This window comes from Tenrec ecaudatus, chromosome 13 (assembly GCF_050624435.1).
Source record: "Tenrec ecaudatus isolate mTenEca1 chromosome 13, mTenEca1.hap1, whole genome shotgun sequence".
In the NCBI taxonomy this organism is placed as follows: Eukaryota; Metazoa; Chordata; class Mammalia; order Afrosoricida; family Tenrecidae; genus Tenrec; species Tenrec ecaudatus.
The window spans coordinates 99,132,994-99,159,751 of record NC_134542.1 but is presented as its reverse complement, the minus strand read 5'-3'; the positions used below and the strand labels follow the sequence as shown (position 1 = coordinate 99,159,751).

Sequence of the window (26,758 nt, the reverse complement as noted above, 5' to 3'; positions counted from 1 at the left end):
TAACTGTATATTAAAACATCCCTGCCCAGTCCAGATCAAGTCCATAAGTTCAGTATTAGCCCATAAGCCCCATATTTGTCTATATGTTCCATATTAGTTCATAAATTCTCCTACAGACTCACACAGCACGTGCAATGATGCCCAAAGCAGGAAGATCACAGGCCAGTGGTTGAAAAGTCTTGTGGAAGCATCTCAGCCCTAGTGCAGCTCTCCACGTGGCTCCTTCAGCTCCAGGGCTCTGGCTGCCATCAGCATAGCTCCATGTGGCTTGTCAAGAGAATGTGAAGCAGAGAGTGTGTGTCCCGCCTCCGGGGTGGAAGACAGGAGTTTCCTTGAAGGCTACGCCCACACAGAGACATCATTGACTATGACCTGATTCACAGGCTAGACCCCACCCCTTCGCTCAGGTTGACAGATTTTGTAACTGCCACGGTTGTTAAGCAAAATAGTCAGTGGTTTGCACCCACTAGCCACTCTACAGCAGAAACGTGTGGTGGTCTGCTTCCATAAGGATTTACGGATCACCTCAAGCCCTCCGTTTTCCAAGGTTGAGTCAGGGTGGGCTCCATGTAAACTGTTAGGTTCCTGGATTGGGATAACTCGGTTCGCTTTGAGGCGCTTTAAGAATTCACGTGGAAGAAGCATGTTTTGAAATCCACGTGGCTTTTAGGAGGCGAAAGGGAGTTTCAGGTATTACAGTCTCAAAAACATACGTGCTGTTTCAGGGACTTTCTTTATTTTTAAGATGCTGCTACCTAGTGGTGATTTTAAGAATTACTTTACAGAGATCATTTCCGTTATTATGTTAAAGCGCTTTCCTCGAGTCATATTTTAATCATTTATATTTTCTGCTAGCTGCAGGGAGATACTTGTACGTGCACCAAAACACGTACAAGTCACCAGTGATTTTGATGCAATGCATTCGATTTGACTGCAGGGTTTTTTAACAATAGGAAATAGTGTGTGAGTCTTTGTGGTTTCTTCAATGTATTACTCTTTCTAAATAATTAATAATAATACAAAGTACCCCCTCTTCTATTTGGGGGAGCTTTATACATAAAGTTGAGCTATAAAAATGCATCATAAAAAGTTGAGTTGCCAAAAAAAGCTTTACATAAGCCATTGCTTTAATTAGAAGTGAGAGAAAAAAAGCGTTTCAAATTCAAAAAGACTATCTTTTTCCTTAATGAAATTTCATTATTAAAAGTGTGTCTTAAAAAGCAAACAGATGCATGTGTGTCTGTTAAATTTAAACATTATTCTGTAAATCCTGATTTTTAGAACTTCTAAATTTTGGTGGGGCTTGATTATATTTATTCCCTATTACTCCAAAATTTCTGTCACTATATTCTATTGTTATGTTGTGAGAAAGGTGGGGCTTTCTTCTCCCCTAAAGTTTTCCAGTCTCAGAACCTCCAAGGGGAAGTTCTATCCTTTAATATAGAGTCAGGAAGAGCCAGCATCAACTCCATGGCAGTGAGCTTTCTTTTTTCTTAAAAAAATACTATTATGGCATTTATTGTTCCTTTTTGAAGAAGAAAAACATAAATCCAAACCACCCAAGCACAGAGAAAACGCACTCACACACACACTTCTATACTAGAACCTCTTCTGAAATTCTTCCTTTTTATGCAACCATATATATTTTTAAATCACTCATATATCTTACTGATAAGAACATTTTCTGCTGTAAAATGCTAGACACAGGTACTCTATAATGAGTATGGAATCTAATTGACTCTTTTACACATTGCTATTTGGTAACAGGCCTGAGAGAAAGTATTTTCTGTTTGGGGAGGCCGTAAGATTCTGTGATGATTACTCAATTCTGATACTGGCACTGGTGGAAGTACCCATAGACAAGTGGCCTTTTTCTTTTTCCTGGTAAGACTTTATTTATAGGTCAAAGTTTGCATCCCTTTCCTCAGGGCAAAGTGCATACGACTGTGGACTCGAGTTTACCTGCTTAGGTGATTTAAGGTGCTACTTCATTTGAAAGTGAGAGGGAATCCAAAGTTTGGGCGATGTAATCATTATATGTGCCCTTACTACACTGAACATAGAAGATCCCAGATGTAAAATATATATATATATATATATTTTTTAATTTATTTTATTTATTTATTTTTTGATGTAAAATATTTTACAGTGAGCTATGAACCCCCTGTAAGATCAGCTTTTCCTTATTAAACATTTTTTTCTACACAAATGTGTCTTCATATGAAATGAATCACTGTATGCTCCAACCGAAACTCACAGTGATCGAGTCGATTCCAACTCCCAGTGACCTTATAGAATGGGATAGAACTTCCCCTGTGGGTTCCCGAGACAGTGCCTCCTCATGGGAATCGAAAGCCCCCATCTTTACCCCGAATCACTGTATAGCTAAGGAACATCTGAATACTTTTGAAATGCAGTAAGCTAGCTGATTCTGATGGTAAGGTATTGAACTTGAAATTTATCACTTGCATCTAATTTGGATTATACTTATGTATTCATTGTTCCAGGTCATCCTCTTGGGAATTGAGGTTTGGCTTCTATAGTAAAGCAGTATGAAGTCTACCACAGAGAACATAAAATGCTTGGAACCACGTAGCAGTAACTCAGGAAGGCAGACTAGAGCCAGATCATGAGAGGTTGTTAGTGTCTAAGTCAAAAGGTTTGAATAAGACTGTGTAAAGTTAAAAGATGGCTCCTAAAATAATTTTTTAATCTATGCTTAGATGAGAATCTTTCGTTTATTTTGTTTTAGAAAACTGAGCACTAGATAAAACACGAGGTTCACATAAAGATGCTTTTCTCGGGCACAGGCTCCTGTCCCAAACACCTTGCAGCCTGCTGCTCCCAACCCCAAGGTGCAGACTGTGCCCTGCCGTTCATCCTCGCAGGCAGTCATGTTGGAGTGGATGACAGGGGCCAGCAGCTAACTGAGCAGATGCTTCAGGAATATCCCCTTTTGTCTGCAGTAGTTGGATTTGTTGATGGGTCTGTGGCTGAACAGTTCAGATGAACTGCCTAAGTCGTGATGGCTGATCTGGTCTTCATGTCTGCTGATCCTTCCTCCATGGCCCACCTATCACCAGCGCCCCTCTGGTGCTGTCCAAGGTTCAGGAACAGAAGACAAGACAGCAGCGGATAGAAATAAGAGGCTTTCTAAAAATAATTAATTAAGGTTTTTGTGGTTCAGCTTTTTTGTTACACCTGCTTTTGTTGTGGTGAATGAGTTCAATTGTTTTCCTACCCAGAACATGAGTTTACAAAGCACCAGTGTTCTTATAGTTCAGTGCGGGTAGGTCAGATTTTAATCTTTCAGTCCTAGCGCATTGGGTTTTGCTTTGTAAATATTTTTGACCCTTTCTTCATCATCTTTCTTTGAAACAGAGAGTAGGGAACACGGTGTAGTTTATTTCAGGTTTCCATAAATAGAATCAATGCCAGATACTGATAGTACAATGTAACCACCAAAGTTTTATAGTTTATTGAGTGAACTTCAGTGGTTTCCATGAAAATTTATAGTACCCTCCAAAATAAAAGTAGATGCCGTGTTGTCTCAAAAGCATGCATTTTTAAATAGTCACATTGAACATGGAGATATCGTCAAATTCTGATGACATGGGAACTTAGAGGTGATTGTGTTATAATTAGGTCTCAGAGGGTCACATATGTTAGGCATTTGTCTCTTAACCTAAATGTTTGTGGCATGAGCCCGTGAGTGATATCGTGAAAGAAAGGCCTGGTGATCTATTTCTGTAAAGATTACAGCAAAGCCAAAGCTGTAAAACTCAGCTTTCCTTATGGGCTGCCATAAGTCAGAATTGATGGACATAGGTTTGTATTTGTGTTTTAAAAAAATAATTAATCTAGACCTTGCGTCTTACGGTCCTGCTTTGTATTTCCTGAGTGGAATGGTAGTTATAGGAGTGTGACTAAAGAACTGTGGACACACAATCATAGGAAGATTTATTAAACAATAACTATTGAAATATGAAGCTATTGTTTCTGGACATGTCCTCTATCTAGGATTATACAGTTCTGAAGGGGATCTTTCTATCTCTCTAATCTTTCCCCTAAGATTTTTTGCACTTTAGGGTATAAATCAATAAAAAGTAACTCGCTGCCACCGAGTCGATTCTGACTTCTAGTGGCCTTATCAGACAGAGAACTGCCCCTGTGGATTTCTGAAATTGTAAATATTTACGGGAGTAGAAAGAGTGGCTGATGGTTTTGAACTATTTACCTTGCGATTTGTAGCCCAACTTGTAGCCAACCACATCACCAGTTCACCTGCTTTGATCTATACCATGCCACTGTAGAAGAGTTGACATTTGGGGTCCTCACATTATGTTCCTTTAAAATGTTCTAAGAGTATGGGGAACCAAAAGAAATCAGAAGGGGTAGGATCAGGGCTGAAAGTGGATGGGGATAAAGTTTCCCATTATAATCTTCATTGAAAAGGACAGCCATTGGTACTCTTGAAGAATGCATTATTGAGTTAAGAAAAACCCATTTGTGTGTGTGTGTGTGTGTGTGTGTGTGTGTGTGTACCTTTCTTGGTCTTTTTCTCATCAACTATGTTAGTCTGGGTACATTAGAGAAACAAATCCACAGAAACTCAGAGGAATAAGAGAGAGTTTTATATAAAAGGTAATTACACATCAAGAAAACATCCCAACCCAGTGCTGCCCAAGCCCACAAGTCCAACATTAGCCCATATGTTCGACACCACTCCACCACTCCTCCATCTCACAAAACACACTCAATGATGCAGTCTGTAGGAGGAAAGCTGAGTAATTGAATGTGTAAGCATCTCAGCTTAGCAGGGGTCTCCACACAGCTGCTCCAGCACCCAGGGCTGCATCCGGGTAGGTCCATGTGGCTTCTCCTCAGGGATGTTGTTCAGGAAGTGAACCTTGCCAGCTGGATACCCTGGTCCAACCATCACAAAGCAAGAGACTCGAGAACTAGAAAGGCGAGGCTCACTGAGTCATTTATTGCTATGTCCTTCAAATAACCTCACATGTATTTATCGGCCAGGTTGGCACAATAAACTTTCACTATCTCAACTCAGTTTTCAATTTTCCTAGTGGCTATCCCGTGGCCTTTGAGAAAATCTCTCAGGGTTACCCCTTTAGAATCCTCCAAACCAGCCTACACCTTTCTGAACTGACCCCTCTGCTTTGATTTTCACTTGCCCAAGAGATCCTCTCAGAAGCTACTATTTTGAGTGGATTATTTCCCCAGGAACTTTTCAAAGACTCCAGACGAATCTGCTACCGAGAGTCCTTGTCTACAGCCATTCACGGAGTGTAGAGACAGTGTTAAGCATGTTTTGTTTGGAATAAACCTCTGCATGTATGAACTGGAACCCTGTAACAATATTTTTTTTACTTACTTTCAATTTTTCTAGGCCTATAAAAATATTATTTTCCTTTTGGGGGACTGAGTGTATATATCAGTTATCTCTTCCCACAAAATGCTGTCCTTTGACGCCAGAATTTTGATAGTCCAGTATCAAAATGTAGAGCTTTAAAATAAAAAAAATGTATAGTTATGGGTCATGTTAATACCTGATGATCTAGGCAGGAGCTAGCCAGGGGTATTCTGCTAGGCTCACATGAGCGCATTCCTAGGTCTCTGACCAGGTGTGGGGAATGGAGGCAGGGCACACCTGATAGAGGCTGAATTCAGATGAGTGGGAATCTTATCCACAGTTCGCTCACCTTCTGTCTGGGTTGGCAGTCAAATTCAAGCAGTCCTAGCAGAGACAGCAGAGGGCAAGAAATGGCAAGTTGAGTCACCCAGGTGCCCCTTGAGCTTCTGCTTACATCAATTTCATTGATGGAAAAAAAAGGGAGAAAAAAAAACAAGCAGTCAGATGGCTCTTCTCAGTGTCAGAGAATTTCACCCTGCCTCTAATGAGAGGACCTGAAAGTTATATGGCAAAGGGCATCAATACAAGAAAGTAAAGAAATTGAGATTATGAATGCCGTTTAGTACAGTAGTGAGTATAATGAATCTATTAACTCAAAATGTGAATATGATGTGAAAGTAAATAAATGAAATCAATTCTCTCATGTTACCAGGATACACTAACACAGTAATTCTCTAATGAGTTGGTTATGAAAATTCTTTATGATCAATTACTCAAAGTCATTGAAAACCTCAAAGAGCTATTAATTTTTTACTTGCATATCTGTTGTATTTTAAAATTATTAAATGTATTCATCAATTTATTTTAACATAACAGCCATAAATCCTTAATGCTAGCAAATGTAATATATTACCCCAAAATACATAAAAATAACATTTATCCAAAAACAAACAAAAAAGAGGGACACTGAATCACATGTGGCATATAACTTTAATGTTTTGCTTACTAGAAGCCAGCTGGATTTTCATATATGTTTCTTAATGCAATCTTTTCATTCGTCTATCTGCTGCCATAGTTAAACATATGAAAAACAATCTGTCCTCAGAAAACAATCTGTCCTCATACAGACATGGAATTGGAAAAGATAGGAGTAGTTTAATAGTATTTTCGGTTAGATGTCTGATAAGCACTGGACTGTTAACTGAAAGATGTGTATTCGAGCCCACTAACTCCTCTGTGGAACAAAAATGAGGCCATCCACTCGCATTAAGATTGACGGCATTGGAGAGCCTGCATAAGTTCACTATGACTCCATAGCAAAGAATTTGGGGTTTGTTTTGTTCTTTTGCTTTTATCATTTGCTTTACAGAATCTGGTAAGAACTTCTTAATGGTTCATTGGGGTCGGGGATGCAAAACCAAATCATTGAAAATTTTTGTACTTTGTGACATTAAAGTCCATTGAATCTTTATGGAATATGGATGGGTCTTTGCTTGATGCATTGGTCATTTGGAAAGTATTGATTCACTGAGACATACAGTTTTTCCAAATATTGACACCTTTCATTATATGACATAAAATATATTAACGGGAGTTTCATGCGCGATGTTATCGTTTTGATGAGCTTCGCTGCGCCACGATGTACAATATGGTTCTGTTTATCTATGTTATATTGTACAAAGGAAAAAGAAATTTAAAATTAGTGAAAATGAAATAGAGGTAAAGTTTTAGGACCAACCCTCCAGATTCCTGCAGCATGAGATTCAAACCCTGGTCGGAGAGGCTAGACAATGAGGAGATGGAGGGAACTGAAATTCTTCTTGGGATACCCGCGCTAGCATCTAACAAACGAAAGTGATACAGTGTTCGATCACATAAAAGATATTCGGCAATATCCCCAGCAAACTCATCTACAGTGTGTGGGGATGTATTGGGAAATAATCGTATTTGTAGAAGCAAATACAAATTTTTCAAAATGCACATTTTTGTCCTGAAAATTCTCATTTTATTTTACCACTGCAAACAAGTACAGTAAGTTGTTTTCTTTGAAGTGACAGATGAGTTTGCTTTAGAAAAAATGCTGGTGGAGCATTCACAGTTGAGTTGTTTTCACTTGTCTGTCGGTGGCTTTTTCTTATGTAAATGTTCCTCCATGAGAAAAGGGTGGAGTTCAGCTTGCTCCTGAGCGAATTGTACAACTGCCCGTGCGCGCGGAGACAGCCATTCTATCTGAAAGCTCAGTCAAGCGTCCATAAGTGTGTCTACAAACAGTACCAAACCGAGGAGAATTAAAGTGTTCAGAGGAAATAAAAACCAACTACCTTCACGGCTTTATCGAAGAGATTCTTCAGTGACATTGTCTTTTGGGGACGGTGGTTAGGGATCATGGTTGGGAGAGGCGCCAGACACTGACTGTGGTACAGTTTAGTGCCACTGCGAAGGGGAAAAGTTTTACCCACCACAGTTTGCCCTGTCAGTGCAAAAGGCAAAGAATGCCTCATCGTACTGGGAGTAGTATTTGACTGGACGGGTTGCTCCCAGTTCTATGATTTGCGCTCTGTGAGTCACTACATTAAAGGAGGCTCCTTTTTCATGCATGGTACAGCAAGTTGATATGTGAGTCTCCTAAAAGAAATTTCAACTCTTTCTAATCAAGAAGCAAGTCTCAAAATGTCTCACTGTTTGCTTCCCCAGGGCTGCTTTGTTGGCTTTGATCTTGCACATGCAGTTGGAAATGTTGAACTCCACCTACATGACTGGGGAGTTGACTTTGCCTGCTGGTGTTCCTACAAGGTATACACGCATGTGTTTGCATCGTTTTACCCGTGCTTCACCTTGCTATTATTCTAAATGGAAATTTGTAAGATGGGCCATTTTTAAGTATTTGAGACATTTTTCCCTATGTGTTTAAAAATAATACTTTTTTGTCTTTTCTGATTTTAGTTAGTAATAAGAGTTATATAGAATAGCATAAAATAGTTCTTTGGAGTAAATTTAGTATTGATATTTGAAAAAATGTATTTTCCATGACCAAAATAATATTTAAATGACTTAGCATTGATATCAAATAGACTAGAGTAGTAAAGCTATATGTTATGTTATTTGAAGTAAAGTAGTCTTTCTAAACCAATTTCTTCATTTGTGAGCTAATAATTGGGGATCTTCTCTCATGGTATCTCAAGGATTTATTGAGCAAGCGATTGGGGCCAATGTTGCCTGTAAAAAATACCTTACTCTAATGGACTTCTCACAGTTTTAAGTGATTTCCCTTTTGGGAGGTAATGATTTATTTATTCTCAATATTAATGCTCTAACAAAAAAATCCCAAGTAACCAAATATGTTATATATCTAAATTACAGTTTATTATTGTATACAATATGTTGTACTGAGTTGAATTGCTAAAATTCAAGTCAATTGTATCAACCACCCTTCCCATCTTATCAGTTCCAATATTTTGTTATATTAAGAAATTAACTGATCTTGAAAGGCTTAGTTTTACAGTATTGACTATAAATGCCTTGCTTTCAAGTTAATAGTTAATTTATATGTTTTCCTTTTAACAGGAGACCTAATATATTTTACTAGAAAAACGCTAATAGGCACATATAGTTAAGTAGCTAAAAGCTAGTTTCTTTAAAAATAGATCAACATTTGTATTGCTGATTTTAAAATATATTTAGGAAATCTCATATAATTTCATTTCTTTTTGATTAAGTATTTAAATTCCGGAGCAGGAGGTCTGGCTGGTGTCTTTGTCCATGAAAAACATACCCATACAGTCAAACCTGCGTGAGTAAGAATTTCGTATGCTTCCTTGGTGATGAATAAATTAATTTGCGTGAATAAATCGGTAACTACATGAGTTCTTAAGTTGCGATCCAATAGAAGCTTGGATTGATTATAATGAGTCTACTCGCTACTCTAGTACCGATGTGCCTTATCAGAGATAAACGCTTTCCAAAGAGGAAGTCCAATCACAAGAAGAGACGCTTCGGTGCCAAAAATGAGTTCCTGCGTCATGTAGAGCAGATACTTTAATGCAAAGAGACCACTTCATTTTTTAAATTAGACATTAGCAAATTTAGGATTCCTGACATTGATGAATAAATTAAAGGCAACCAGAGCTGTATACAATAGTGCCTTATATGTGCAAGTTATTACTAAACTTACACCTACCTTTAAAGCTAGCAATGTTCCAATATGCTCTTATGAAGAATACCTTCTGTCCTAAGGACCTGTTATGATCCATGAGAACTGAAGACGCTGAACACTGAGCAACAGGCTGACTACATGCAAAGTGATACCTTTCACTTTTATAGAACACTTCATGTTGTAGAGCGAATGTAGCTCTCACTGTAATATACACATTTTTATTTGATGAAAGAGCTCATATAAATGGTCCTTTAATTTTTATCTGGTATTGAGATACTGAAATACTATCCTGGTTGCAGGATGGAAAACTTAACATCACTTTTGTATTAAATTATAAAATTATATGATGTGGAGATGCTGAATAAACACTGTAAGGTATCCTGGTAGTGACATCAGGTAAATGTTGGAAAGCCAACCCCAAGGTCAGCAGTTCAAACTTACCAGCTGCATTGCGGTAGGAAGATGAGGCAGTCTCTGCTCTGGTAAAGATTTCCAAAACTCGCTGCCATCGAGTCAATGCTGACTCATGGAGACACTGTAGGACAGGGTAGAACTGCCCCAGGGGATCTGAGCCTGCAACTCTACCGGAACTGTTGCCGATGGTTTCAAAGTGTTGACCTTGGGATTTTCAGCCCAGGGCGTCAACCTACTCTTAGTAAAGATGTACAGCCTTGAGATTCATGCTTAGGTCTCAGAATCAACTCACTGGCTGTGGGTATAGACAGAGTAGATGCGTAAGAATATTTGATTCATTTTCTAAGTGGTGTGCCTTTTATAAGCATTGACAATCAAGTGGTAATTGAAGTTGTTGTACCTCACATTTTTTTAGGTTCTGTATATGTAAATTCGATGAATTTAGATAATTTCCTAGTATTCACTTATTATATCTTAAAATTTCTTCATGCTTTTAAAAGTTTTGAAATTAAATACAGCATTTTCTCTAAATAAATGGTTTGTCTTGCTGACAATATGTCCTGGAATATATTGACAGTTCATATTGAAATGTCTGAGAAAATGATAACCCAGACATTCGATTATAATAATACCATGCATATTTTAATGTACACCTTCTACAGTGATTTCCACTGACATTTCATCTAGCATATGCTGTTCTTCCACTAGACTATATATATATATATATAAGACATTGCTTGCTTTCGTGTGCTTACTCAGTAATTTGGTCATTCACCATTTCCCCTTTATTTAAATTGTAGCAGAGAATCTGATCTATGCTATCAACTCAGAGGGCCAGCTAGGAGCTAGGGCAGGAGGAGGAGTGTTTGACATAAAGGCTAGAAAACATGGGCCTTAGAAATTCTGTTTTGAACTGATAGCATATGACTACTCCAATTGAGTTAACTCTCTTGATCATTTGCCTCTTGTGGATGGAGTGAAGGGATTGGTGTGCGCTCACCTGTGCCTCATTTTGTGCACTCTCGAAATGGTGCAGACACCATTTAAATCATTGTGAAATTCCACAGCCAGGAAAATGACTATGTAGACAATTTAGCTTGGTTGTTGGAGCAATTGACAAGCGTGGTAAATCTCTATTCCTTGAATTCGCTCTTGAACTTCTCGTACTATCCTTTCGATTCTCTCGGTAATCAACAAATTGAGTAAGGTCTTATGTGCATGTATGAGTCACAATTTTAACATTCTTGAAAATGATATATCATTAGCTATTACTGCATTTTGAGATGAATACGGCTCAAAAATAAGTTCGTTCATTAGAGGCTTCTTTAAAGGGAGCTTTGGATGGTATAACTGTTTGTTTTGTTTTCTCCAACCATTTAAGCATCTTTTTATGTGATGCCAGAATAACTCAGCCCAGTGCATCCAACTTTTAACCTTAACCACTCACGCCATACTGTTACTGTATACCCTATTCAACTGGATTTCTAACTAGGACTGGTATACAGCATATGCTTATAGGACAAAAGCAAAAACAAAAGAGGCTGTCATCAAGTGGGTCCTGAAGTGCCATGACGCTAGACATCACCCTATCTAGAACCCGAGGTAGTAGAATTGTTCCCTGGGTTTCTGAGACAGTATATATTTTTTTATGTAAGCAGATAGCAACATCTCTCTTCTGCAGAGAAGCTGGTAGGATTGAACCATTAACCTTGTAGTAAGCATCCAAGTGCTTAACCAAAAGTGTCATCAGGGATCCTTCTTACAAACCAAGGATAGATTACTTATCCCTTACAGGCTTTGTTAAAATTTAACATTAAATTATAAAATTACAAAGTTTGCATGTGATACTGTTTTACTCGTTTATAGGTCTTTATACTCCTTCATACATTCTGCAGAAAGAGTGGTAGACGGAGCGATCAAGAGATAGAACATGTTAAAATGCCACACTTTGTGAGAAGAGACAAATTGAATAGATGTAATGATGTGCCACAAGTAAAAATTATTTTATGGATTGGGTAGCGTCTTTCATTATAAATCATATTTTTTATAGGGGAGTAAAATGCAACCTAAACTTCAAAAGTTTCTGTATACGTAGTGATTCTGTTGTGAAATATAATAGGAAGTTCTATGGTTATGAATATTGAACTTACAGACAACTCATATTTATACAAATTGATTCTTGCTTTGAAATAATTGATCCAATCTGTAAGAGCAGCGTATTCTTCACCACAATTACCTTCACTTGCTTCACATGCAGCTTTTAAATGACCGGGACAGCTCCCAGCCTTTTCTGGCACTAAAGTTAGGGTACGAACCATTTACAATGGTTCAACTTAACTTACACATTGCACCTGGGACTGCCTGTATTTCAGCTCTTAGAGTCTTGCGATCAGTTGGTAACTGTTTCTGTTTAATACGCCTGTGAGGAGGCTTCAGAAAATATGTAGAAAATGTAATTGAGGATAAAGTTTCATACCTACAGAGCTATGGATATACTAGTGGTTAAAATGCTCAATATTTTAGTTAATTTAAATTAAAAGCTTCAAACTAGAAGGAAAGTGTTGAGAAGTTGCAAACATTTTGCAGCAATCTTTATGCTGAAAAAGGGTGACATCTACTGGCCAAACATGTTACCTCAAATAAATAATTTGCTGTGCCTCTGTCATTCACCCTTTAACAAGTTTTAAAACAAAATGCATATCCTTAAATCATACTTTCAGATCATGTGTCTTTATATTTATAGTGCAGTATTTATACAAGAGGAGGCTTCAATGTAGTGAGAAAGCAGGATGCAGGTAGGTTGATGGGATGTCGGGGCATTCCAGTCATTAAGGCTGGGGTACAAAGACAAGGAGTGATGGTCCCTCTGTGGGGGAGAGTGGATCTCAGGGGCTGCAACCCTGTACCCTGAGTTTTCCAGGAATCTCTCTGTGGCACAAATGGTTAAGCCCCTGGCTGCTAACAGAAAGACCAACAGACACTCTATAGACAACAGAACAAAACACGCCCAGCCCTGTGCCATCCTCACAGTGTTCCTAAGCTGAAGCCCAAAACCAAACCAAGCTCACTGCCATTAAGTTGATGCCCACACATAGTGACGCCCTGTGGGCTTCTGAGATGGTTAACTGTTTACAGGAATAGAAAGTCCTATCTTTCTCCTGTGAAGCAACTGTTGGGTTTTGAACTGCTGACCTTGTGGATCGCAGCTGAATGCATAAGCATCACAGAGGCTGCCCTGGGGTTGCAGTGGTTAAGAGTTGGGCTGCTAGCCACGTGGAGTGAAGTGTAAAGAGACGTACCCACATTATCACCACCGCTAGATCAAATCTTTATCAAGGGCAAGGCTGTGGGTGATTTCATGTTTGATACTTTTGTACAATTTCTTTTTTCAGAATGGAAAGGATAAGAAAGCTGGTTGGTGGGTCCTTCTTTGATTGTAGGCAGAGTGGTTAAAAAGAAGGGGGAAGGCTGGACGCTTCAGAGTCGCAGCTCAAGTGATGCCTACAAGACTGAATGGTGTCTTGTGTAGTCTAAAAGAACGCTGTATTTCTCACCACAACCGAGCAAGTAGTGCTGAAAACCAAACCAGGACTCTTATCCTGACACTGGCTGCATGACACTGTCAGTTGAATTTCCAATTTTGAGTGGAGTCTCAGATTAAAATGAGGGCATTGGCTGGGAAGAAATGGGGTCACAAAACTTGAGATGAGATCATAATCAGGAAGCTGAGTGCATTGAAGTCCTATATGTCATTGAATCACTCTTACCATCAGGACAAGACTTCTTTTTAATACTTTTATTGGGGGTTCTTCCATCTCTTATCATAATCCATACATTCCTCCAATGTGTCAAGCACATTGCACATATCATTGCCGCCATCATCATTTTCAAAGCATTTTCTTCCCACTTGAGTCCCTGCTATCCGTTTCCTATTTCTTACCCCTCCCTCCTGGGGCCACTCTCCCTCACGAACCCTTGATAAGTTGTAGATTATTTTTTCCATATCTTACATCATTCTCCATCGCCCCTCACCCACTTTTCCATTATATGTCTCCCTGGGAGGGGTTCCAGGTTGATCCTTGTAATCAATTCCCCCTTTCTATAATACCTCCTGGTATCCTTGTAATTCCCCCTTTCTATAATACCTCCTGGTATCTCTACTCTCCTTGTTGGCCCTGAGGGGTTTATCTATCCTGGATTTTCTTTACTGGGGATTTTTATCTGTAGCAGTATGCATGCTCTGGTCTAATTTGTTTTGTAAGGTAGATTTGAGGTTATGCTAGTGGGGAAGCACCAAAGAGCTAGAGGAAAGTTGTGTGTTTCACTGGTGCTATACTGCACCCTGGCTCATCCCTTCCATGTAACTCCTCTGTGAGGAGATGTCCAATTGTCTACAGATGTCCAGTTGGGTCTCCACTACATGTCCCTTACCCCCAATTCAACTTGGTAATGCTTTTTATTTTGGGTCATAGATGCCTGAAACCTGATCCCATCGACACCTCATGATCACACAGGTTGGTGTGCTTCCTGCATGTGGACTTTGTTGCATCTGAGCTAGATGGCTGCTAGTTTATCTTCAAGCCTTCAATACCCAGACACTATATCTTTTGATAGCCGGGCACCATCAGTTTTCTTTACCACATTTGCTTATGCACCAATTTTGTCTTTAGCGATCATGTTAGGAAGGTGAGCACCACAGAATGCCAGATTGTTAGAACAAAGTGTTCTTGTGTTAAGGGAGTAGTTGAGTTGAGGCCCAATGTCCATCTGCAATCTTAATTCTTAACAGATACATATGAGTACATAGTTCTAATCCTATCTATCTATCTATCTATCTATCTATCTATCTATCTATCTATCTATCTATCTATCTATCTATCTATGTATCCATCCACATATGTATAAGCCTGTATTTAGGCCTCTATAAATGTCCTTTACCTCCTGGTTCTGGTTCTTTCCTCTATTGTCCCGCTATCATGTTCGGCCTTCATTCAGGTTTAGTAATTCCTTGCTGCTACATTGCTCTTGATTGAGCCCCACTAGGCATCCTATGACCTTCCTTCCATTGATTTTAGTTCACTTGTTCTTCCCTTCTCCCTGGGTTGGTACACCCCCTTTCCTTTCTCCTACCTTCTCTTCTCCTATATTGCCCCGGAACCATTGGTCCCGTTCTTTTCATCTCTGATTTATTTATCCCACCTGTCTTATCTAGATAGATATGCAGATACATTAGTAAGTGCAAAAACCAGGCAAAGCCAAAAAAACAACAACAAAGGAAGTCGAGACCAACAAAACAATAACTACAACAGCAGAAACAAGAACAAAATAACAGCAACAAAAAGAAAGCCACTGTCAAAAATGGAAAAGCCTTTAAATAGTTCAAGGTCTGTTTGTTGGCCTTTAAGAGTGTTTTCCAGTTGAGTCTGATGGGGTGCCACACTCTGTCTCCAAAGTCTATCTTTGGGATTCCCGGGGGTTTCCTCGCCCTGCTCCCCCTGCTGCTCTGGTGCATGCCCTCAGTGCCTCACCACAGCATGATGGGGCCAGACCGTGCACTATTCCCACACTGTGTCTCCAGTGCTGTCCCCTGCAGCATCATGGTTCAGTGATGGACCATGTGTCTCGTGGTGGGGCCAGCCCTAAGGTCCTCCCCATGTATTGTCTGCTCCGAGCAGGAACATCGTCCTCGGGGCTTGGTGGGCCAGGATGTCCTCTCCTCCCTCTCCATCCCTTTGTGTTTTTCCCGTGTGCTCTAATTCAACATGCTCCTCTCCCCAAGCTGTAGCCCCAGTGCTGTCCTTGGAAGTACATTCTGCTGAGGGGGGCTGTGTCCACATAGTCTGGACTAAGGCCGGCCCCTCAGACCTCTTTATTGGTTCTCTGTACATGCTGGTACGTTGTATTCATGTCTTGGCACTTCGGGTTGAAGCCTGGTCTCTCTCTTTCTCCTGCGGAGCTATAAACAACACCCTCCCCTTGGGTGGATTAGTGCCCTGTCCCCTCCTCTCGCATGTTTTTCTTTCTTTCTTTCTTTCTTTCTTTCTTTCTTTCTTTCTTTCTTTCTTTCTTTCTTTCTTTCTTTCTTTCTTTCTTTCTTTCTTTCTTTCTTTCTTTCTTTCTTTCTTTCCCCCTCTTATTTAGTTGGCTGCAGTATGTATCCCTGGATTGGGTTTGCCCCCTGCCATAGTTGCTGGACCTCACGGTAGGAATGTATGTATATGGTAGCTTTTCCCCCATGCCCCGTTGTTGTTTTTGTTGTTTTAAGCTTACCTCAGTGGACTCATGTTGTACTTATCCTTTTGTGCTTGACTTGCTTCACTTAGCATGATTTCCTCCAGTTTTTCTTGGGCGGCAATGTGCTTCATGCATTCATTACTGCATTTTAGGGATATGTAGTACTCCATTGTATGTATGTACCACATTTTTTTTTATCCATTTGTCTGTTGATGGAAATTTCAGTTGTTTCCAACTCCTTACAATTGTGAACTATGTCGCGATGAATATTGGAGCACAGATGTCTGGCCGTGGTTTGTTTCTTGCGTTTCTGGGTATATGCCCAGTAAGGGGGATTGCTGGGTAGTATGGTAGTTTGATTATCATATGTTTTAGATATTGCCAAATCGATATCTACAGTCTCTGTATATACATACAGGTCCACCAGAAGTGGACCAGAGTTTCTCTCTCAGCACAGTCCCTCCAACACTTATTGCTTTCTGAGTTTTTGAATTGAGCTATCTTTAAGGGTGTTAGGTGGTATCTCATAGTTGTTTTAATTTGCATTTCTCTTATGGATAATGATTGAGAATCTTTTCTCACATATTTATTGGCCATTTGGATTTCTGACCCTGTGAAACTTCTTGTCATGTCCTTTGCCCACCTCCTCAGGGGGCAGTTAGTTTTTTTTTTCTTTTTGTAAGTTTGTAAAATATTGTAGATTTTAGTAATTAGGCCTTTGTATGAAGTGTCATTGCTAAAGATGTTTTCCCAGTCTGTGGGCTCTCTGGTTACTCTTGGTGAGTTCTTTCGATGTACACAGGTGTCTTATCTTCAGTATATCCCACTTGTCAATTTGTGACTCCTCTGTATTTGTATCCTTCCCTATTTCTGATAGCCTATGTGTTCCCTGTGCCAAGCTTCTCAGTTAGTCCAAATTCTCTCATTAATGACCCTAATAGTTTGGGGTTTGTGATCCAAGGTCTGTTGATCCACAGAGAGTTTATTCTTGTGTGTGGAGTGAGGTACGGTTCTTGCTTCATTTTTCTGCAGGTAAATATCCATTTTTTCCAGCACCACTTATTGAAGAGGGCATCCGCCTCCCCTTGATATTTTTGGGACCTTTATAAAAAATCAATTGCCTGTATGTTGATGTTTTTATTTCTGGGTCTTCAGCTCTTTTCCATTGGTCTGAATATCTGTCATTATACAGTACCACACTGCTTTGACCACTGTGGCCATATACTACTAAAGTCAGGTAGAGCAAACGCTCCTACTTAGTCCTTCTTGAAGAGTTCTATGCTAATTCTGGGCTTCTTCCCTCTCCATCTGAAGTTGATAATCAGTTTTCCATTGCTTTGAAGAAAGATGAAGGTAATTGTATTGGGATTGCATTAAATTTATATAGTGTCTTGGGCAGAACTGACATTTTTACTATATTGCAAATCCCAATCCACGAGCATGGGGTGTTCTTCCATTTGCTGAGGTCATTCTTGGTTTCTTATCATTGTTTTCCTTGTACAAATCTATTGTTGTTTTAGTCAGGTATATCCCTAGATAGTTCAACTTGTGCTTGGCTATTGTAAAGGATATGGCCTTTTTAATTGTCTCTTCTGTGATCTTGTCTGATGTGTATAGCATTCTGATAGACTTCTGTTTGTTTGTCGATCTTGTATCCTGCCACTCTGCCATATTCCTCTATTGCTTCCTATACTCCACTTGTGGAGTTTGGGGGGATTTTCAATGCATAAAATCATATCATCTGAGATTAATGATAGTTTCACTTCTTCATTCCCCAGATGAATACCTTTGATGTATTTTCTTTGTCTTGTGTCGTTAGCTAGGACTTCCAATACGATGTTAAAAAGGAGTGGGGACAAGGGGTAACCTTGTCTGGTCTACTTTTTCAGTGGAATTGTTTTTCATCTTTTCTCCATTGATTACCACATTGGCGATTAATTTTTTTCATATATAACTTTTATAATATTGAGAGTTTTCCTTTTACACTTATCTCCTTGAGTGTCTTAAACATGAATGAGTATTGGATGTTATCAAATGCTTTTTCCACATCTATCAATATTATCATGTGGTTCTTGTAATTTTTCCTGTCAATATGGAAAATAATACTAATGAATTTTCATATGTTGAACCACCCCTGCGTCCCTGGTATGAATCCCACTTGGTCACGGTGAATTTTTTTATATGCTTTTGTATTCTATTGGCCAGTATTTTGTTAAGTACTTTTGCATTGTTGCTCATTTAGGATATCAGTTTGTAGTTCTCAATTCTTGTGGGATCCTTGCCCAGTTTAGGTATCAGAGTTATACTAACTTTATAGAGTTTTGGAGTTTACTGTCTTTTTTCTATGTTCTGGAAGAGCTTGTGTAGGATTGGTGTCAGTCCTTCCCTGAATGCTTGGTAGAATTCTCCTGTGAAGCCATCTGGCCTGGGGGATTTTTCTGTTGGTAATTCCTTGACAACCTTGTCTATATCTTCCATTGCTATGGGTCTGTTGAGGTTCTTCATTTCCATCTGGGATAGTCTATAGAGGGATTGTTTTCCCAAATATTGTCCATTTCTTCCAAGTTGTTGAATTCATTAGATTACAGGCCTTAGTAGTATTGTGTATTTATTCTTTTGATTTCATTAGGGCCCGTTATATGTCCCCTGTTTCATCCCTCATCCTTGCAATTGTCATTGGTTCCTTCCTTTCTTTAGTTAGGTTTTCCAGCTGTCTATCAATTCTGTTAATCCTTTCAAAGAACCAACTTTTAGCTGCAGTATTTTCCCCATAGTTTCATGTTTTCCCTCTCCTATATTTCAGCTCTGATTTTTATTATTTCTTTTCTTTTGCTATTAGTAGGATTGTTCTGTTGGCTCTGCTATAATTGGTGTAAGTTTTGTTCTAGCATATCAACCACAAGTCTCACTTCCTTTTTTATTTGTGCATATATTGCTATCAGCCTCCCTCTGATAAATCCCTTTGCTATATCCTAAAGGTTTTTGTGCTGGTCTGGGCCAATATCCACTCCATTTACAATAATTATTCATCCTCCAATTGTTTACCTTTGGCTTCTTGATCGTCCTTCTATTGATTTCCAGCCTTATGGCACAGTAGTCGGAGAGAGATGTCTGTATAACCTCTATGTGCTTGAATTTACTCAGGTTTGACTTGTGTCCCAGCATGTGGTGTATATTCGAGTATGTGCCATGTGGCCTTGAAAATAATGTGAATTAATTTTGCATTTGGGCAGAAAGCTCTGAAAATATCTATCAGGTCAAGTCATCCAATTGTTCTATTTAGATCTGTAGCCTCTTTGTTGAGTTTCTTTCCCCATGATCTGTCTTTTTTGGATGTGGTGTATTTAATCTCTTACTATAATTGTTGATTTCAGTTTTCATCTTTTGGAGTGTTTGATTTATAAATTTCATGGGTCTATTGGGAGTTAATATATGTATTATACTAACTAGTTTTGGTTTACTGTTCCTTAAGCATTATATAGTGCCCCTCCTTGTCTTTTGTTATGGCTTGTACCTTGAGATCAATTTGATCAGAGATTAAGTTTTCTATGCCTGCTTTTTTTGCATTGCCATTTGCTTGTTATATTTTTCTACAGCCTTTAATTCTCAACCTGTTTTTGTCTGCAAGCTTGAGATATGTCTCCTGTAGGCAGATCGATGGGTTATATTTCTGAGCCAGTCTGTTAGCCTCTGCATTTTAATGCCTGAGTTCAGTGAATTGCTATTCAGTGTTATTACGTCCATCTGTGGATTCTGTGATGTCATCTCGTACCTTTTGTGTTGGGTGTTTTCCTACTTACTTATCTTACCAGTTTGTGTTGTGTTGTGTTGTGTGTGTGTGTTTCATTCTTGCCTTCTTTCCACTATTTAGCTATTCTATCTTGGGGATTTCTTTGTCATGCTCTGGGTGGAGTTAGAACCAGACTTTTTATTTCCAACCAAAAGATTATTTCATCTTTATCTGCTGAAAAACTTCTCCCAATAATACCAAAATGCGTTCTAGCCTCATTGGATGAAACGAACCCAGCTGTATCTGAAACGCCTCTCTGAGATACTGCTCTGGGAAGGTGGCTGGAGAATTGCCTGGAGCATTGTCGGAAGCAGATGCTACAGAAAATGGCATGTGGATGACTGTATTTGACCTCCTTTGGCTTCCCTATTGCCATCTGGCAGAGGTCAGACATGTCTCCACCCTCCATCCTTCTGTACCTGTTCTGACAACTGCTGTTTCTTCCACACCACTCTTCACCTGAGCTGGTTTTGATCATTCATTGGAATGGCCACCCAAACTCTCAGAAAAAACTCACAACTATGAAGGATTATTAAGCAAGTTAATAATTACAATAATTCAGGATCAGTAAACAGTAAATATACAGTCATTGGTGACAACAACATCTCTCATTAGCCAGAAGCTAAGTCTCTGTCCAGTGCTCAGCCTCTCAACCGCATGATTCATTGGCTCTGCCACCATGGACCAGGAAGCCTGCCTGTCTCTTTGCCTTAGTCCCATAATCTGGGGGATATTTCTCTGTTCTTCCTCGTGGCCTGTAGTTTCAACCTAGCTCTTTTGCTCTATTCCATAATCTGCTAACGCAGTATCTGCTGTCTCAGGACTTGGCCTCCAACACTTCAGAAACTGACATTCAATGTGCTCTTCTTTAGATGTTTCCAGGTGTGAAGATTAGAGATTAAGTCACCTAGACACTCTTGGGTAAGAGAGGAGGCAGATCCCAAACTATCAAGTGGGTCACAGCCTGATGACACCAGGGGTGTAGTCATATAAGAGAAAGAGGCCTGGCAGAGTTAAATACTCTTTGTACTCTTTGGCTCTTTGGTTTTTGCATCTGGTTCCTTCATATCATGTTGTGTAGCTTACCAATCCCAAGAGCCATCAGCAGACTACCAATGATAAATTCATGTATCTATAAAGAAAGTCAAAATTATGATTATTGCTTAAAATATATATATATATAGCCATTCTTGGCTCATATGTCACTACTATAAGATAATAATGACATTATCCTTAATTTGGAGGAAAAAATTAAATCCTTTGAAACTTCAGCATTTATTTTCTATTCTGAAATTGCAGTCTAGTGCACCGAAGATAGATGGGGTCACTGAACCTTTCAGACACAAAAATAGAAACTTGTCAAAACACTTCAGTTTTTGTTTTAATTACTTCAAGGTTTGGCCCTAAAGTGACTTTTGAAATCTGCAGGGCTTTTGATATTAAGTCTGAGGAGTTATATGTAAACTTTTAATTAAGCTTGTTTTAAAAATATATGTATCAACCTTCTTGTGATGGCCAAGTCAGATGACGGTGGTAATGTTACTAGCAACTGTTGATTCTGTTCCCATCTCATGGCAACTCCATGCACAAAGGGCCAAATCTTTGCCTGGTCCTGTGCCATCCAAGTGATGGGTTTAGTTCATGCACGTGTGTTTCATGGGTTTGCATTGATGGATTTTCTGAAGAAGATCATCAAGCTTTTAAACCTAGTTCACCTTGATGTAGAAGCTCCACTGAAATTTACTCATACAGAAGACTCATTGACAGAAGTACTAGTAGTGGTTGTGCTTTAGTTACATTGGCCATGTATCTAGCCCAGATATCCTATATGGAAAGCAAGAATTATAGCAACGAACCACCACTGCCCATAACTGGGAGGAAATGTATTGCAATGATACCTAGTAGTATGGAACATTATGGGTAACTGTCTCACCATACACAGTCACAGGGGTCCCAATGCTTCAATATTGGATGGGCTAATGTCTCAGACATGAAAAAAAAAAGTTTACTCAGAACAAAGGGCTAAATTTAAGCAATCCTCCTTCACGCTCTTTGCCTGGTTGTTTGCTTATTTTATTTTATTTTTTAAGAACTCCAGAGAAGGATAGTTGAGTGACCCTCTCTCTCTGGAGTTGGGGTTTTCCCTCTCTTATGCCCATCTCATATATAAAGAACAAATGTTGGTTCTCCTATCAATGCTTTGTATAACTAACTTTGGTCAGGGCAACAGAAGACGTGCCAAGAGTCTTAGGAATTTAGGCGGGAGATCACCATGAGATTCTCCCACAATCCTGCCCAAATGATCTGTAAAGGATCCTTGTAAGACTTCACCTTGCATGCCAAACTTAATTCGTTGAAAAATTAATTATAAAATTAATTCTTTTTTATTTTGAACTTTTGAGCACAAGCTTATTAGCTAATCAATCTACACCTTCTTTAGTGATCTATAATGCCTGTTATGGGTTGGATTAATCTCCCACAAAAATGTGCTATAAATCATATCCTCTATGCTTGCTGTTAGAATTCTAGTAGGGAATGAGTTGTCTGTGTTACGTGATGAAGACAGGATTAGTGCATCATGAGTCTTGAGCTGGTCTCTTTTGACATTAAACAAGCAAGCAAACTGGCAGAGAGAGGAGACTTGGCAAGTCTTCATCAACCAAGAACAGAAGCGAGAAATAACAAGAATTTTCATTTAGAGTTAGCAGAGAAAGAGAAAGAAAACTTTCCCTTAGAGTTAGCATCCTGAAATAAGACTTCTAACCTCTTAAACTGTGAAAAAAATATTTTCTGTTATTTAAGTCACCCATTTTTCTTGGAGTAGCACAAGATAACTAAGCTCTTTCTTTACTCTCAGCATAATCGACAAACCACCACCTAGCACATGGATATATTTTTACTTGGAAAATGTGTTAGAGTGGATTGACTAGAGAAACAAATCCAGGGACACTCATATGTGTGTAAGAGAGAGTTTTATATCAAAGAGCAATTGTGTATTAAGAAAATATTCCAGTCCATAAATCAGATATTAATCCATGTGTCCGATACTAGTCTATAAAATCCTCTTCAGACTCATGCAGCATATGAAATGATGTAAAATGCAGGAAGATCACAGGCCACTGGTTGAAAGTCCTGTGGATCCAGTGGAGGTGGAAGCATTTCAACACAGGCACAGGTTTCCACGTGGCTCTTCTACCTCTCTGAGTTTCTCAATAGCAGGGAAGTGAAGGAGAGAGAGGGGGGGGGGAGAGAGGAAGGAGAGAGGGAGAGAGGGAGAGAGGGAGAGAGGGAGAGAGGGAGAGAGGGAGAGAGGGAGAGAGGGAGAGAGAGAGAGAGAGAGAGAGAGAGAGAGAGAGAGAGAGAGAGAGAGAGAGAGATCCACCTCCAGGGAGAAAGAGAGGAAGTTCCCATCAACCTCGTGAGAAGGTCCCACCCACCATGAGGCATCATCAGGCTGTGACTTGATTTATAGGCTAAACTCCATGCCTTCACTCTATTTATCAAGTTGACCTTAAATTATGCAACCACAACAGCAAATTATTCTGAAGGGGGATATCATTTGCAAACTACTGTCACCTTCAGTATACATTTCCATATGCTTCTATGAAGACCAAAGATATCCATGAATATGGCTACAGACAATTTTGTATTTTAATGAACAATGATGAATATAATGCAAGTAATTCTAACAATGGCCTAGACTGAACATTTTCTCTATTCTATGAGCATGAGTATTGTGCAAAGTATTATAAACTGCTATTTGAAAATAATATATTTCCCAAAAGTAAACACAGAGATTTCTGAAAGGTTTCATTTCTTAATAATGCTTACAAACCAACAAAATACTGACTTAGCTCTTGTGAGGACAAGAGACATCTGAAATATCTGGAAATGTTTTCCATCAGCTAAAATGGATGGTGTCCAGGATTTTGTTCATACCAAGTAGCTGCTACATGGGAGAAAGATATGTCAGTCTGTATCCCTAAAGAATTCAGCCTTAGAAAACCTACAGGGAAGTTCTACTCTCTCCTAAGGAGTTCTTGTGAGTCTGAACTGACTCAATGGCAACTGATCTTATGGTTCTCCTACTGGATGTATTTGAAGAATGCCCTTGTTGGTATTGTTGGCGGTAGATGCTGCTGAGTCCGTTTCAACTTGTAGCAACCCTCTGTACAATACAAGGCAACCTTTCCCTATCCTGTGTGATCCTCACAATCTTTGCTATGTTTGTGCCTACACTTGTGGCCACTGTGGCAATCGATCTTCTTGAAGGTCTTCATCCTTTTTGCTGGCCTTCCACTTTGCCAAGTGTGATTTACATCTCCTGGGAATATGCTCTACTCATAACACATCCAAAGTATGTGTGATAAAGTCTTGCTCGCCTCCATTCTAAGGACTATTGTGGCTGTGGCTTTTCTGAACAAGGATAGATTTATTCATTCTCTGCAGTCTATGTATAGTAAATACTCTTCACCAACACCATAATCCTGATGTATAATTTTTTCTTCAGCCTCCCTAATCCATTATTTAGATTCCCCAAATATATATAAGGAAATTAAACACACCATGGCTTGGGTCAAGAGTTCCTGGTTGTCAAAGTGATATCTTGGTTGTCTAATCCTCTAAAGAGGACTTTGTGGCAGTTTTGCCCAACCATCTCCTAAAACTACTAAAAAGAACTTAGAAGCCTAAAAACCAAACTCAATGCCAACTCCGTGCGAGCCCTGTGAGTGTCCGAGACGGTAACTGTTTACAGGAGTAGAAAGTGCAGGCTTTCTCCCATGGAGCTGCTGGTGGTTTTGGACTGCCGGCCATGCAGATCACAGCCCAACACAAACACTACACCCTGAAGGGGAGTGCTATATGCACCGACCCATGATTCCTTGTATTTGCTCATCCAAATGAGATTTATTGACTCAGAAAGATTATCAGTGGAAGACAGAAAAAAAAAAAGCTTTGGTTGTTGGCAAATGGATAGAAGTTGGGGAAGAGTGGAAACAGCCATAATTGTTTATTAAAATAATTTAATATTTTCACTAAAATACATGGAAGAATATTTCATTTCAAATTCATAAAGTCACAGCTCCATGGCACTTTCATGAGATTTTCTCATCAACTAAAGAAATACTCCTTGAACATCTCTATTCCTGGAAATTTTCAAGGTGTTTGGGATATGTTGACAAAGTTTAAATCCCTGTATTAGAGAGTTTTTACTTTCCAATAGAGGAAGACAGATTACACAGGCAATAAAGAGGAAATCATGTAATATGTTAGAAACTGACAAGTCTCGTAGACAATTATGAGGAATCCTAGTGACATCGTGGGTTATGGATGGGGCTACTAACCACAACGCTGGTGGTTCATAGCCACCAGTTTCTTCCTGGGGAAAAAAGGTGAGGCTTTCTGCTACTGCAAAAATTACAGCCCCAGAAACCCAGGTCTATTCTGTCTCATAAGGCCATTATGTGTTAGAGTCAACTCATAGACAGTGAATTTTTAAGTTGTGAAACGAATCCAATGTCACCCAAGTTGGAATCTTTGACAGTTTACAGCATTGAGAAAACATCAATGAAGCCCATGGTGAGAAAATAAGATTTGGACGAAGATTGGAAGAAGGTAGAGGGAATGGGCTAAGTAGTTATCTGAGGAAGAGAATTTCAGGCAAAAGAAGAATTTCATCCAAAGCCCCAAGGCAGGATGTGTCTTGGATAGGAGGAGCAGCAAGGAGGCCAACTTGGCTGGAATCAATTAAACATGCTAGATGTTAGCAAGAGATGAAATTAGGGAGAAAAAAAAGAGACGAGATAATTTACACCTATAAGATAATAACAAGACTTGGGAGTCATTGCCAATTTTGAAAGTGACATAACAACTTTTAAAATAATCATTCTGGCTGTTCTCTTAAAAACATTCAATACTTGTGTTAAAGTGATGTTGGAAGTCCTGACAGGGAGCCCTTATAGTACACAAACAATTCAATTCTAGGCAGAGAAGCAGGGGAGAAGTAGGAGGATTGTAGATCCATGATGAGGTTTTTGCAATCATATAGAATTGAAATACTATCTATAAAATATTCTAGTGACAAATAGGATGAGGAAAACAAGATAAAGTCAAAATTAATTGGGAAGCTGAATCAAGAGGTTGTACAAGTTCGGACAGAGAGATGAAAAAGAAGGAAAAAAAATCAAAGTTCAATTTGACCTCTGGGCAAATTATAAACTTCAGTGATTTTCAATTTTGCTTCATTTGCTTTAAAATATCAAAATTTTAAAGAATTCATGCAAAGATTTTATTTAGATTACATTTTTATTTTGCTTTGCTTTTGCCTTTCACACATTTCAATTTTACTTAATATATTCTTATTTCCTTTATTAGTACAATATCACAGAATTATTTATCAACTAAAATATATTTATTGAGCACTACTATAGGCCTAAGGAGTCCTGGTGATGCAGTGGTTATGAGTTAGCTGCTAACCACTAGGTCAGCAGTTCAAAATCCCCAGGCTCTCCTTAGGAGAAAGATGAGGCTTTCTACTCCCGTAAAGAGTTACATTGTCTGAACGTCACAAGGGCAGTTCTATCCTATCCTATAGGGTGGCAATTTGCCCACATCCACTGGATGGCAGTGCGTTTTACTGGAGACCCAGTAGTATGCACACATTGTTGATACAGAATAATGGAGCCCTTGTGGTCCAGGTGCGTGCTATTCTGTGTGAAGACGGAAAGGTAAGAGAGTGGCTAGGAAACCTTGAAGAGTGAAGGTGTCATTTTGGCTCACGAGAGAAATACTTCTA

The 26,758-nt window shown here is 39.1% G+C and overlaps 1 protein-coding gene across 1 annotated transcript in view; it reads left to right on the top strand.

Annotated features, from left to right (window-relative positions):
- KYNU (kynureninase) overlaps window positions 1-26,758 on the top strand; it is a 123,610-nt gene that overhangs the window by 50,597 nt on the left and 46,255 nt on the right. Inside the window, exons 8-9 of the mRNA XM_075529253.1 lie at window positions 8,066-8,164; window positions 9,088-9,161. Of these exons, the coding sequence (XP_075385368.1) occupies window positions 8,066-8,164; window positions 9,088-9,161 (173 nt within the window). The remainder of the gene's footprint in view (window positions 1-8,065; window positions 8,165-9,087; window positions 9,162-26,758) is intronic.